The sequence below is a fragment of the Caretta caretta genome, chromosome 1, assembly GCF_965140235.1.
Source record: "Caretta caretta isolate rCarCar2 chromosome 1, rCarCar1.hap1, whole genome shotgun sequence".
Classification (NCBI taxonomy): Eukaryota; Metazoa; Chordata; order Testudines; family Cheloniidae; genus Caretta; species Caretta caretta.
The window spans coordinates 109,138,586-109,153,676 of NC_134206.1; the positions used below are offsets into that span (position 1 = coordinate 109,138,586).

Genomic DNA, 15,091 nt, shown 5'->3' on the forward strand with positions numbered 1-15,091 from the left:
CCATGAGTTTTCAAAGATAATGGCCAATGGCTCTGCAATCACATCCGTCAACTCTTTTAGCACTCTCGGATGCAACACATCCGGCCCCATGGACTTGTGCTCGTCCAGCTTTTCTAAATAGTCGCGAACCACTTCTTTCTCCACAGAGGGCTGGTCACCTTCTCCCCATGCTGTGCTGCCCAGTGCAGTAGTCTGGGAGCTGACCTTGTTCGTGAAGACAGAGGCAAAAAAAGTATTGAGTACATTAGCTTTTTCCACATCCTCTGTCACTAGGTTGCCTCCCTCATTCAGTAAGGGGCCCACACTTTCCTTGACTTTCTTCTTGTTGCTAACATACCTGAAGAAACCCTTCTTGTTACTCTTAACATCTCTTGCTAGCTGCAACTCCAGGTATGATTTGGCCTTCCTGATTTCACTCCTGCAAGCCCAAGCAATATTTTTATACTCATCCCTGGTCATTTGTCCAATCTTCCGCTTCTTGTAAGCTTCTTTTTTGTATTTAAGAGCAGCAAGGATTTCACTGTTAAGCCAAGCTGGTCGCCTGCCATATTTACTATTCTTTCTACACATCGGGACGGTTTGTCCCTGTAACCTCAATAAGGATTCTTTAAAATACAGCCAGCTCTCCTGGACTCCTTTCCCCCTCATGTTATTCTCCCAGGGGATCCTGCCCATCAGTTCCCGGAGGGAGTCAAAGTCTGCTTTTCTGAAGTCCAGGGTCCGTATTCTGCTGCTTTCCTTTCTTCCTTGTGTCAGGATCCTGAACTCGACCATCTCATGGTCACTGCTTCCCAGGTTCCCATCCACTTTAGCTTCCCCTACTAATTCTTCCCGGTTTTTGAGCAGCAGGTCAAGAAGAGCTCTGCCCCTAGTTGATTCCTTCAGCACTTGCACCAGGAAATTGTCCCCTACATTTTCCAAAAACTTCCTGGATTGTCTGTGCATCGCTGTATTGCTCTCCTAGCAGATATCAGGGTGATTGAAGTCTCCCATGAGAACCAGGGCCTGCGATCTAGTAACTTCTGTGAATTGCCGGAAGAAAGCCTCGTCCACCTCATCCCCCTGGTCTGGTGGTCTATAGTAGACTCCCACCACGACATCACCCTTGTTGCTCACACTTCTAAACTTAATCTAGAGACTCTCAGGTTTTTCTGCAGTTTCATAGTTGAGCTCTGAGCAGTCATACTTCTCCCTTACATACAGTGCAACTCCCCCACCTTTTCTGCCCTTCCTGTCCTTCCTGAACAGCTTATATCCATCCATGACAGTACTCCAGTCATGTGAGTTATCCCACCAAGTCTCTGTTATTCCAATCACATCATAATTCCTTGACTGTGCCAGGACTTCCAGTTCTCCCTGCTTGTTTCCCAGGCTTCGTGCATTTGTATACAGGCACTTGAGGTAACCTGCTGATCGCCCCTCTTTCTCAGTATGAGGCAGGAGCCCTCCCCTCTCACGCGCTCCTGCTTCCTCCCGGTATCCCACTTACCTCAGGGCTTTGGTCTCCTTCCCCCGGTGAACCTAGTTTGAAGCCCTCCTCACTAGATTAGCCAGCCTGCTTGCAAAGATGCTCTTCCCTCTCTTCGTTAGGTGGAGCCCGTCTCTGCCTAGCACTCTTTGGAACAGGTTTCAGAGTAACAGCCGTGTTAGTCTGTATTCGCAAAAAGAAAAGGAGTACTTGTGGCACCTTAGAGACTAACCAATTTATTTGAGCATAAGCTTTCGTGAGCTACAGCTCACTTCATCGGAAGAATCCAAAGCCTTCTCTCCGACACCACCTGCATAGCCATTCGTTGACTTCCACGATTCGACGGTCTCTACCCAGGCCTTTTCCTTCCACGGGGAGGATGGACGAGAACACCACTTGCACCTCAAACTCCTTTATCCTTCTTCCCAGAGCCACGTAGTCTGCAGTGATCCACTCAAGGTCATTCTTGGCAGTACCATTGGTGCCCACATGGAGAAGCAGGAAGGGGTAGCGATCTGAGGGCTTGATGAGTCTCGGCAGTCTCCCCATCACATCGCGAATCTTAGCTCCTGCCAAGCAGCAGACTTCTCGGTTTTCCCGGTCGGGGCAGCAGATAGATGACTCAGTCCCCCTGAGGAGAGAGTCCCCGACCACCCACCACCCGCCTCCTTCTCTTGGGAGCGGTGGTTGTGGAACCCCCAACCCTAGGACAGTGCATCCCATGCCTTCCAATCGGCGGAGTCTCCTTCTGCTCCTTTCCCTCAGACGTATCATCTGGTCCACTCTCCGCATTAGTACCTGTGGAGAGAACATGAAAATGGTTACTTACCTATATCTGCCCTGCTGGTACATGGACGTTCCCCTTTTTTCTTCTGGAGGTCACAAATCAGAATTGCTTACAAGGAAATAAAAGGTAAAATGCAACTAACACCTAACTTAACAAGCGAAGTGAATACAAAGCAAAGAAGTCTCTCACCACATGGTCCAGCACTCTTACTAACTGAATCTCTTTCCGTCAGGATCGCCCCGCCCCTTGCTCAGCCCCATGTCTTGGTAATGTTATATAGTGGAATCTTATATCTTTACATACAGTGTTACCACACATACTTTATCAGGACAATGATTAGCAAATCATGAGTTTTCAAATGATACCATACACAGTATGCTTTGTACAAATTTAACATAGTCTTGTAAAATGGGTGAATGCAGTAATATAGACTGCCACACACCTCTGAGAGATGTAGCTATGCCAGGGGTTCTCAAACTGGGGGTCAGGACTCCTGAGGGGGTCGTGAGGTTATTACATGGGGGGTTGCGAGCTGTCAGCCTCCACCCCAAACCCCGCTTTGCCTCCAACATTTATAATGGTGTTAAATATATTAAAAAGTGTTTTTCATTTATAAGTGGGGTCGCACTCAGAGGCTTTGTATGTAAAAGGGGTCACCAGTACAAAAGTTTGAGAACCACTGAGCTATGTCAATGTAAGATCCCAGTGTAGACCAGCTCCGAGTGGGTTCTTTATACAGTGAGGCAAGGGCTTTCTTAGGAATCCTGCCTCATTAAATAGGCAACTTCAAATTCAGTTATTCCTGATAATTATTCAAATATTCCTGGCATATATATGGTGATTGTTTAGGGAATCTATTAACATTTCTGGTGTTGCAGGTGTGAAAGGAACCAGAGGAGATAAAGGTGAAGGAGGTGATCCTGGTTTTATTGGCATTGAAGGCCTAAAAGGCACCCAAGGTTTTCCCGGTTTAAAGGGGCAAAAAGGTGAAATATTTCTTACATTCTGTCTTAACTATGCAGCAATCCTAAGATTAGGAGTAGAGTTGGTTTGAAAAGTGCATAAAAAAACAAAGTTTTATTCAAATGCTTTTAACTGAAATTTCAAATTTTTGAAAAATTTTGACCACTCAATAAGCTGGTCAAAAACAGTTTTTTAAAAATGTGAAAATTTTCAAAAGAAAAATTTACCCAAAAAAATTCATATTCAGATTTTTTAGATGAGCTCTCATTAATTAATTAAACTAATTAAGATGACGTGCCTGTTTACAGTAATACAGTCTTAGTGCAATGGTGTTCAGTGTACAAGAAGGGATGAGAGTATTTGGATGATACACAAGGAAGGGAGCATTCTAATATTTCCCCTTCCCTCTAGTTTAATGAGACAGGAAAATACCCCAAAGGACCTTCAGCCACAGTATTTTGAACCAGTTCTTTTGGCTAACAATACAAGGCAGATAGTGGTCAGATTCTGCTCTGGATCCAAATTGGCAACTTGATAAATCTGTTACCATTAGGTGAACATGAAAAAATGTTGCTCCATATATTTATTAGTAGTATATTGCCTAGAAGCCCCAACCAAGATCAGGGCCCCATTGTGCTGGGTACTGTACAAATATGTAGTGAGAGACTGTCCCTGGCTCAAAGAGAGCTTAGTCTGAACAGACCAGGCAGACAGAGTGAAAGGGGAAACAGAGGCACAAAGAAGGGAAATGACTTGCCCAAGGTGGCACAGCAATTAGACTAAAATATTCAAATTGTTTTTTCTAATAGCAGTAGAAACCCACCACTGTCTATGTCTGCATTTCTCCGGTAGCTGGAGGCATGAAGTTTGCAATTATAGTAAAACAATGCATTTTTTGCTGTCTCATACTGCTCTTTTGGGGGGAAGGTGGGGAGAGGGATGTATGTGTTTCTTCCCCCATAGCATACTTCACACTAGCTCTTTATTTCATAATTTTGTTGTAGGGGACTTTGTTGTTTATTTATCCATAAGGCTGCCCATGCTGGCTATCTGAAAGACTGAAGGTAGCACAGTCCATGTTTTATGGTATACAATAGGATCAATTTCATGGACACCCAGAATTAATGATGTGTTTTTCCTATAGGCTTCCCAGGACTGGTTGGACCACCAGGATCACAGGGAGACCCAGGTATTCCTGGATTTCAAGGTGAAAAAGGAAGTCATGGATGGCCTGGTGTAGCGGGAAAAGCAGGTTATAAAACTATTTTAATTAAGTCATTTTACTCTAAGTATTTCATTATTGTGCATTTTGGGGTGAGGAAGAAAGAGGATCATTGGCATTTCAGAGCTCTAGCTCTCTTTCCAATAAATGCTGGTTTCCTATAAATCTCAGATGCATAAATGTACACTTGTATGATTTGACTTTTCTTGCATTATAAGGATCCTTGCATTCTCACATTGACTGAAGGGGGAGTTTTTGATATGTCAAGAACCTAATTTACAGGAACTGTTTTAATTTCGCATGATGGTTGCAAAACAAATTAATTTTCAACAATGTGATCAACTCTTTTTCAAATGTAGCAGAGTAATATCATTTCCTACAGTGCATTAGATAGTGAGCAATTCATCTTACATAATTATCAGATGCAGTAGAGTTCACTGATACTGAATACACGGTTTGAAAAGTAAATGACTTATGGCACGCTACACTGAGAGCTTTGTTGTCAAGATATAAATAATATTTTTAAATAAAACAGTGAACTTTCTTAATTACCAGACCAAGGATTGCCCCCTTGCCTCTTAATAAATTAAAGCATGTAAGTTTTCGTCTCCAGGCATGGGGCAGAAAATGCCCCATTTCAAACAGCAGCAAGCTTTAGGCATTTTTCAGATTGATTTTTAAAATTCCACACAGTGATTTTTTTTTCCCCTTGAGATTCTTTTTACAGAACTTGAAGGATGTGTGGCCACCTTGCTGTTATCCTGCTTTAGGGGCTACAAAAAGGTATAAAGATGAATCCTATCAAAGCTAGGGTAGTAAGAAGATAATTAATGGCAGGTTGGTTTTCTTTTGTTTGTGTTGGTTCTTGGTGTAACTTTTACCAGTTAGATTGGAGCTGCTTCTTAAAAATAAGGCTATGATTTTACTGGATAATCATATCGAGAAAAATAGATACATTTGCCAACAAAGGAAAACACACAGTTGAGTGTAGGTTTGTGATAAGCATATACACTTGTGTGTAAATTCAAATCCTAATACAATTTTTTTGTGGCTACCTTTGGGACAGGAAGCTATATTTTCCATCAAACGCATCCGTTTTCTACCAACCAAAGAATCTTAACAACACATTGAACCTATGTATAAGATAATCATGAGTAAAATGTTTAACAGGTTTACCTGGCTTCCGAGGAATCAGTGGATTGGATGGTTTGCCAGGCAATAAGGGCTTGCCAGGCTCCTCAGGTATGTGTGACAATCTTATTCTGTCCTTTTATAAAGGCACCAGGTTATCTTGGCTATTCCATTATAAATTCCATTTGGGATGGGTTTGTATATGATTTCTTAACATAGTCATCTGAAATTTAGCATGTGAACAGTAGGCTCTGATGGAATTTGTGTGGATATTCCAGGATTGGCAAAAAGTAATATATCTTAAATGGTGCAACCTAATCAAAATTAGGTGATTAGGGACAAATCTTTAAATCATAATCCCTTTCCTTTTGGCAGGTTTAAATCGGTATTAAGAGCCTTAATGTTATTTTAATACAATTTTCAGTATGTAGTATAGCAGCATTATGAAATCCTGAGATATTTGGCAGTTTACTCTTACTAACTCCAAAACAGGTCCAGATGCATATGGGGCTGAAGGTTTCCCAGGTATTTATGGTGACAAAGGGGAAGCAGGCAAACCGAGCACTATTGAAGGCACCAGAGGAGCACCAGGCCAGAAAGGCGAGAGAGGCAATCCAGGTCAGTGTTTAGGGTGTTGTATTTTTTATTATTCTATATTGGAGCATAGCAAGTGTGCTAGCATACATTCTCACACAATGCAATTTAAGTTAGAGCTGTTTATAAGAAATCTACAGCCATTTCACTCAGCTATGGCCCTGCTGCTAATGGGGGTAGCAGTTCTCAATCTATGCCAAGTATTAACTGTATTGAAAATTAGAGTTTTTCATTATTTGTCATTTCCAAGCCTCACACAGGTACTTCAAGCTGATACCGAAGTATGATGTTCATAGAGCTATTGCTACACTATCTAGAGCAGGGGTGGCCAACCTCTGGCTCCGGAGCCACATGCGGCTCTTCAGAAGTTAATATGCGGCTCCTTGTATAGGCACCAACTCCGGGGCTGGAGCTACAGGAGCCAACTTTCCAGTGTACCGGGGGGTGCTCACTGCTCAACCCCTGGCTCTGCCACAGGCCCTGCCCCCACTCCACCCCTTCCCGCCCCCTCCCCTGAGCCTGCCGTGCCCTCGCTCCTCCCCCCCAGAGAGTCCTACATGACATGAAACAGCTGATCGGGAGGTGTGGGGAGGAGCTGATCGGTGGGGCTGCTGGTGGGCGGGAGCCGCTGGGAGCGGGGGAGGGGGGAGCTAATGGGGGGCTGCTGACATATTACTGCGGCTCTTTGGCAACGTACATTGGTAAATTCTGGCTCTCTCTCAGGCTCAGATTGGCAACCCCTGATCTAGAAGGTTCCAATATTGCCAACTCTTGTGATTTTATTGTGAGTTTTGTGATATTTGGTGTTTTCCTTAAAGCCTCAGTGTCACAGTTACTTGGCTACCTGGACCTCTGACCACTCTTGGTCTCTTTGAGTGCATCCCTCAGGTCTTGAACCTCAAACTGCTCCTCTCTTCAGTGGTGGAATCACGCAATTCTCCACTCTTAGTCTGGGCCCTGTGCTACGAGCCCAGGTGCTAATCACAATTGCTTCCACAAGCCTGAGTTGGGTTCAGCACCTGCAGTTCGTTTCCCTCCAGGAGCCATGAGAGAGGTATCCAGGGACCTGATAGCCTGCTTAAAGCAAAGTAATATTCATTTAGAACAGCAGCATTTCAGAGAAAACCGGTCTTAAAATAATAAACCAGTCTACATGCATGCTTGCCTTTCCCTAAAGCAGTGGTTCTCAACCTATTTATCATTGTGGGCCGCATGGCCGCAGGTTGAGAACCACAGCGCTCCCTCACCCAAAACCTTCCCCATGTGACCAGAGACCCCTCTGCAGAGTGGAGCCCTGAGCGGAGGGCCAGGCAGTAGGGACCACAGACTCTGCTGTGTAGGGCCAGACAGCAGCCACGACCCTGGACCTGACTGTGTGGTAGGGCAGCCGGGTGGCAGCCCAGACCCTGCCCGTGGGGCAACCCTTGGAGTCTGGATCCCTGCCACGTAGGGCCGGCCGGCAGCCCCACCATGCGGGGCAGCCAGGAACTCAGACCCCATGCTCCCCGGGGGCCTTTAGCCCACAGCTGGGCTAAAGCTTTGTGCTAATTGGGCCACAGGTTGAGAACTGCAGCCCTAAAGCTTAGCTAATTCATTTCCCGGATCAGTGGAAGGCCTAGTCTCCTTTTCTGACACCCGCCCTGGACAACTCTTCACAATTGACCATTCCTGGTGAGGGTGTCCATTTGATTTCTAAGCTCCCACTCTGACAAAACAAGGATTGCATCATTGAAGTCAGGCTGTAGGATCCTTAAAGCTAATAGCTTTTCCCGTTGACTTTTCAAGTCAAGGCCAGGATGTTCTTATCTGGAGAGCCATAGTATTGCCTTCCTGTTTGTTCTTATCACAGCCTTGTTGAACTAAATCAATATAGGCCCATAAAATGTTTCTAGCTCTCCTGGTTGCAGAAAACAGCTTGAAAATGTGATCTGAGTGCCCCTTAAACACTCAGAAGCTAGAAGGTGTATAAAAAACGGATTTTCCCATCAGTGGCATTTACACCAAAGGAATAAAATTTTTAAACATTGATTATTCTGTTTAAAGGTAAGTATTATGTAGTCTTCTGAAGTTGTTAATGAAATCAGTATCTTATGGAACTATTTTATTAAAAGCAGAGAAAAATAGCTGGTACACTGAGTAGCTGAGCAGATGAGTTGTTTTTTTTTAATCTTTTCCACTTCTCTGACATCAAAGTGGCCCCCTGCCAAGCCCCCTTAAGGGTAGCAGCCCCACTCCATTTTAACTTCCACTCTCATAACTGCCCTTCCATGAAAGCACACTCTGTCCATAAATTTATCTATGATAATAACCATATAAACTAGTTAGTTGTATGTTTTGAAGACTTTCCAACATTTAGGGCCTGAAATTCCCACTTAATTAATCAGGCCCTTAATTCTTTTCCCTGCACCCTTTGATGGCTCTAGCTCTGCTCCCTTGGGGAAACGCTCAGTTATACTCTGATTTCTTGTGGCCACTAAGATACATTGTGCCTTCTCAACTTTCCTCCTAGAAATGGTGCTATTTTGCTAATTTCGTTCCTGTTTGTTAGTGTTAATTGTTTACTGAAGAAAAAATAGATTTAAAATATTTTCATGGCTTCCTGAGACTATTTGCAATAGTATTACTTTATCCGACTTAAATGGATAGTTTCAAGGAGTTATGGCCCATACTTCCAACTGTTTAAAAACTTAGGATCTGTGGAGAATGTCCTCTGGATTCTACATATCTCTATTTTTAATTGAAAAATTAAAGGAATCAATAGCCACTGATTTTGTAGGACATTTGGTACAGTGGTGTTTGCTCTTCTGCTGCAGAGCCAGTGTGTTTCAAGTACTTGCTAGCTTGGAACAATATTTATATAATAGAGCACCTGGCACATACAAGATTATTAGCACCCAGGATGGTAAGAAATAACTAACTATCCATACCTGCTTTGGAACTGGTAAAAACAAAGTTATATCTATCTTAGAGCCTCATTTTCAGGGTGCTGAGTGTCACACTGCCTGGTATGGGACACAGCTAAGAATGCCAATTTCAGGTCAGACTGCCAGAATACAGGGCTTATGCCCAAGTCTGATGTTGTACTCTATCATAAGACTTCACCAAGCTAGAAACAGATGTGTACTTCCAAAATACGATATTAGTTTTTATGAAGCCACAGTCAGTCCCCATCAGGCCCTCTAGCCCGTCATACAACACCCAGAAAAAAAAACAGACGTCTGTTTTCAATTATGATTAAAACCAAAAATCATTAGGTTCTTCCAGCTCCAGAGAGCCAGCCGCTCACCCCAGGGTCAGAGTATACTTCAGATCTTACCCCAGAACCATGCTGGTAGTCAATCCTTCAGTAAACTAAAAACTAAAGGTTTATTAATATAAAAAAGAGAAGAGTTATTAAAAGGTTAAAGTGAATTATATACATTACTGGTTTCAGAGTGGTAGCCGTGTTAGTCTGTATCAGCAAAAACAACGAGGAGTCCTTGTGGCATCTTAGACACTAACAAATTTATTTGGGCATAAGCTTTCATGGGCTAAAACCCACTTCATCCGATGCATGGAGTGGAACATACAGTAGGGAGGTATAAGTACACAGTATATGAAAAAATGGGAGTTGCCTTACCAAGTGCGGAGGGTCAGTGCTAACGAGCCAATTCAATTAAGGTGGAAATTAGTTGATTTCAGAGTCTGTAGATCAGGATAACAGTAGTGATGTTAAATCTGCTAGCTTGCAATAAGTCTCTCTGGCCCATCCCGATTATTGGGGTCCTCAGTCCATTGTTCAAAGCTCCCTTTGTTAGAAATCAGAGTACAGAGATGTGGAGCAGGAATGAGGCAAGGAAGTAATGTCCCCATCTCCAATTTATACCCCCAGTCCATGGGCATGGAAAAATACTGGCTCAGACATCGAGCTATGCATCACATGTTCTACGTGCCCTGCTGAATCACTGGGCCTCCATTGTCCTCAGGAAGATCCCACTGGAAGAGCTGATTCTCCTGAATGGCCTATCAACACCATGGCTGGCTAGTCTTGATGTAAATCTGTCTTATTGGTGTTACCCCAGAACACATTTAGTAACAAGCATACAGTAAAATGTCATAACTTCTCATACAATGGTGGTACACACGTTTCAACAGGATAATAATACTTAGCAGATTCCAATGATATCTTACAAGGCATGCTTTGTACAAGATTTATCACAGTTTTGTAACATTGGTGACAACAATAGTGCAGACGATCTCCTTTTTTATACAGTGTCACACTGAGTACCCACACTTTCATCTGAAGTTAATGGGACTACTCCGCACCTCTGAAAATCACAGAGTACAAGGTCTGGTTCATCTGGTAATTTATGCTCTTTTTCTGCAGTATTAATTATGTCTTTACTTTCTTTGCAGGAGAACGAGGCCCAATTGGTAACCTAGGGTCTGATGGAATTCCAGGCTTTCCTGGAGTTTCAAACATATCAGGAATACCTGGTGATGTGGGTTCTCCAGGTCTAGATGGAGTGCCAGGTAATATATGCCATGTGTGCATTAGCAGATGAAGAGCGAATATTTAAACACAGATGTTTAGCAGTGTTTGTCACTGTTATTTATATTAGCTCTAATTAATTAAAGCATCCCAGGTGCTTTCCAAATCAGGAACCTAATTTTGAAGAAAACTCGTGAGATATAAAATGGAGATAAAACGATCCTTCAACACACACCCCCAGAGGTGGTCTGTACAGGTTACTGTTGAATTATAGTGGTGGGCTTGCTTTGCAGATAAATAGATTTAATGCTCCAGGGTTGACTAGCGACTTTCAAAAGCACTAATTAATTTACATTTTTTTAAATTTAATATCCCTGAGGCTTGCAAGTCTGTGACAAGCTAACTTAAACCAGTGAAAAAATAATCACTTAAAATTGCTCGCAAAACTTGAGTGTATTGAATTGAACTACTAAGTTATTTGGGCTGTCAAGTTTGTATTGTGAAAACACATTCACTTTTCCACTCTACAAAAATTGCAGCTGGTGGTCCATGAGCCCACCTTTCTCACACACAAAAGAAGGACCAGAATAAACCATGGTGCAATGACTCTACTGGGATATTTAGCAGCCCCTCCAGTGACTGCCAGGCTTCTACTTTGTTATTTAGGCACATCTACACTTCTGGCTAAATGGGCACTGCTGCGTTCAGTGCAGCAGTGTTGATTTAGCGAGTCTGGTGAAGACATGCAAGATCGATGGGAGAACACTCTCCCATCAATTTGTGTACCTACCTTCCCGAGAAGCGTAAGGGAAATCGGTGGGAGAGTGTCTCCAATCGACACAGCACAGCGAAGACGCCAAGGTAAGTGGATCTAGCTGCATTGACTTCTGGTACGTTATTCACATAACTGAAGTAGCGTAACTTACATTGAATTACGGCAGTAGTGAAGACCAGCCCTTAGAGTACTCCAACAGTTCAAACTTGGGTGCCTGAGTTAGGCACATAGGCCCAGATTTTTGAAGGTATTTAGGCATTGGTGCACTCAGCAATGCAACACCTAATGGATAAGGAGCCTAAATCTCATTTTTCAAAGGCATTTCGGCACTTAAGAGCTAAAATCCAACATCATAGATTCCAAGATCAAAAGGAACCATCTAGTCTGACCTCCTATATAATGCAGGCCATAGAACTTCCCCAAAATAATTTCTAGAGGATATCCTATAGAAAAACATCCAAACTTAATTTAAAAATTGTCAGTGATGGAGAATCTACCATGACTCTTAGTAAATTGTTCCAGTGATTAATTACCCCTCACTGTCAAAAATGTATGCCTTATTTCCAGTCTGAATTTGTCTAGCTTCAAATTCCAGCCATTGGATCTTGTTATACCTTTCTCTGCCAGATTTAAGAGCTCATTATTAAATATGTGTTCCCCATGTAGATTCTTATAGACTGTAATCAAGTCACCCCTTAACCATCTCTTAGATAAGCTATGTGGACTTAGCTCCTTCTGTCTATCACTATAAGGCATGCTTTAATCATTCTCGTGGGTCTTCTTTGAACCCTCTCCAGTTTATCAACAACCTTCTTTAATTGTGGGCACAAGCACTGGACACAGTATTCCTGTAGCACTCACACCAGTGCCAAATATATGGGTAAAATAACCTCTCTACTCCTACTTGAGATTCCCCTGTTTATGCATCTCAGGATCACATTAACTCTTTTGGTCATGGCATCACACTGGGAGCTCATGTTCAGCTGATTATCCACCATGACCCCCAATCTTTTTCAGAGTCACTGCTTCCCAAGATAGAGTCCTGTACATTCTTTGTTCTTAGATGTAAATATTTATATGTAGCAATATTAAAATGCATATTGTTTGTTTGCACCCAGTTTACCAAGCAGTTGAGAATGTTCTGAATCAGTTACTTGTCGTCTTCATTATTTACTCCCTCACTTTTTGTGTCATTTGAAAACTTCATTAGTGATGATTTTATGTTTTCTTCGAGGTCATGAAAAAACTGCAAGACCTCACTGGAAACAGACCCTCTCAATGGCGATTCCCCGTTCACAGTTACATTTTGAGACCTATCAGTTAGCCAGGTTTTAATCCATTTAATAGGTTTCAGAGTAGCAGCCGTGTTAGTCTGTATTCGCAAAAAGAAAAGGAGTACTTTTGGCACCTTAGAGACTAACCAATTTATTTGAGCATAAGTTTTCATGAGCTACAGCTCACTTTATGCATCTGATGAAGTGAGCTGTAACTCACGAAAGCTTATGCTCAAATAAATTGGTTAGTCTCTAAGGTGCCACAAGTACTCCTTTTCTTTTTGTGAATCCATTTAATGTGTGCCGTGTTAATTTTATATCATTCTAGTTTTTTAATGAAAATGTAATGCAGTACCACGTCAAACGCCTTACAGAAGTCTAAGTATATTAAGTCAATATTGTAACCTTTATCAACCAATCTTGTAATCTCATCAAAAGGAAATATCAAATTAGTTTGACAGGATCTATTTTCCATAAACCCATGCTGATTTGCATTAAGTACATTACCCTCCTTTAATTCTTTATTAACTGAGTCTATATCAGCCACTCCATTATCTTGCCTGGGATTGATGTCAGCCTGACAGCCCATAATTACCCAGGTCATCCTGTTTATCTTTTTTAAAAATTGCCACACCATTAGCTTTCCCCAAACCTTCTGGAATTTCCCTAGTACTCCAAGACTTATTGAAAAACAACATTACCAGTCCAGCAAACTACAATGCCAGCTCTTTTAACACTCTTGGATGCAAGTTATTTGGACTTGCTGATTTTAAAAGGTCTAACTTTAGTAGCTTCTGTTTAGCATCCTTCAGAGATTCTAGTGAAATGGGGAGTTATCACCATATGATAAGATTATATTGTGTATCTTTTCCCCAAATACAGAACAGAAATATTTATTGAACACTTCTGCCATCTTGAGAATTCTACCATTTCCATCTAGTAATTGACCAGTATCATTGTCAGGATTCTTTTTGCTGTTAATATATTTTTTAAACTCCTTACTGTCATTAACGCCGCTGTCCATAGATCTCTCCTTGTATCCCTTTGCTTTCCTTATCAATTATACATACATACATACATACACACACACACATTTATATTACTTTTTATAGCAGCATTCACTTCTCCTCTAAACCATGTCCATTTTTCAAACCAGCACTGCCTTCTTCCACCATTGTGGGATCGTGACTTATTTGGCAACTAGTAAGGTGTTCTTAAATGATTCCCAATTATAATTCATGTTTTTCTGATTAAATTCTTCCTCCCAGCTGTTTTGACTCATAATTGTTTTCAGCTTTGTGAAACTGGTGCTCTTAAGGTGACAAGACTGGTCTGGACTTTATTCTGCTTGCACATAACCAGTGTAATCAAGTCATGATCACTTGTACCCAAACTACCATTAATTTTTTAGGTCTGTGATCAGTTCCTCTTTAGAAGAAAATCTGATAAAGAATTTCGCCATGTTGGCTGCCACACTTATTGAGTTATGAAATTGTCATCTAAAATGTTTTGACATTCTAAGGGTGTTTTTGTACTGTCAGCTTGAGACATCTGGCATATGTCATTCAGATTGAAATCCCCCATGATCACACAGGGTTCTTGCCCCCTACACATTAGAGATAGATGTCTAAGGAGGCAGTCATCCTGCTACCTACTGTGATTTGGCTGTAACAGCCACCAACTAATACACCATCTTATGCTTTATCTGTTAGTACATTGCTCCATAAGTATCCAAGATCATTTTCTTTGAGTTATCAGTCAATCGGAAACAGAGAATGCCATTTTTAAATAGAATGGCACTCCCCCTCCCCTTTTGCCCACTCGTTTCTTCCTGCCTCGGTTATAACCATTGGATTTTTAACATTCCGGGTGTGTCAATCATCTCACCAGATTTCAGTAATACCAGCTAGATTGAAATACTCTCCTAAATGAGCAATTTCAGTTTCTCTTGGTTGTTACCCAGACTCCTAGCATTAGGTTATAGGCAATTAAAGGATTTCTTCTCTTCGTATTCTTTGGTTCCTTCATTATTTTGTTCTTAACATCTCAATTTTGTGCTGAGTGCTCAGATCTTCCTTCTTTTTACCCTCTCCCTGTGTTATTGGTTTAACTGCTTCCTGACTACTCAATGGGATTTTGGCTCCAAAGTGCTTAAGTCACTTTTGAAAATCAGATAGTCTCCGACTGCTAGGCATTGTAGTGCTGAGCACAACGCCAAATACCTTTTAAAAATCTGGGCCCTATTTCCATTCTAACTTCAGTGGAAGCTCTGCACCTCTGAAAATGAGGTTTGAAAATTTTGGCTGATTTGCTTACAGTCTACTCAAGACAAAGCTTTAGGGTGGGATTTTCAAATTCTCTTGCCACTGGCCTAGCCCTTCTTCCACTGAAATCTAGGGGAGTTTT

General features: G+C 41.9%; 1 protein-coding gene across 2 annotated transcripts in view; it reads left to right on the top strand.

The window, feature by feature from the left end:
* Positions 1-15,091, top strand: part of COL4A2 (collagen type IV alpha 2 chain) — a 245,114-nt gene that overhangs the window by 217,524 nt on the left and 12,499 nt on the right. For both annotated transcript variants that reach the window (XM_048855079.2, XM_075129799.1), the window contains exons 37-41: positions 3,134-3,241; positions 4,363-4,470; positions 5,611-5,682; positions 6,064-6,189; positions 10,561-10,677. In XM_048855079.2, coding sequence (XP_048711036.2) covers positions 3,134-3,241; positions 4,363-4,470; positions 5,611-5,682; positions 6,064-6,189; positions 10,561-10,677 — 531 coding nt within the window. The remainder of the gene's footprint in view (positions 1-3,133; positions 3,242-4,362; positions 4,471-5,610; positions 5,683-6,063; positions 6,190-10,560; positions 10,678-15,091) is intronic.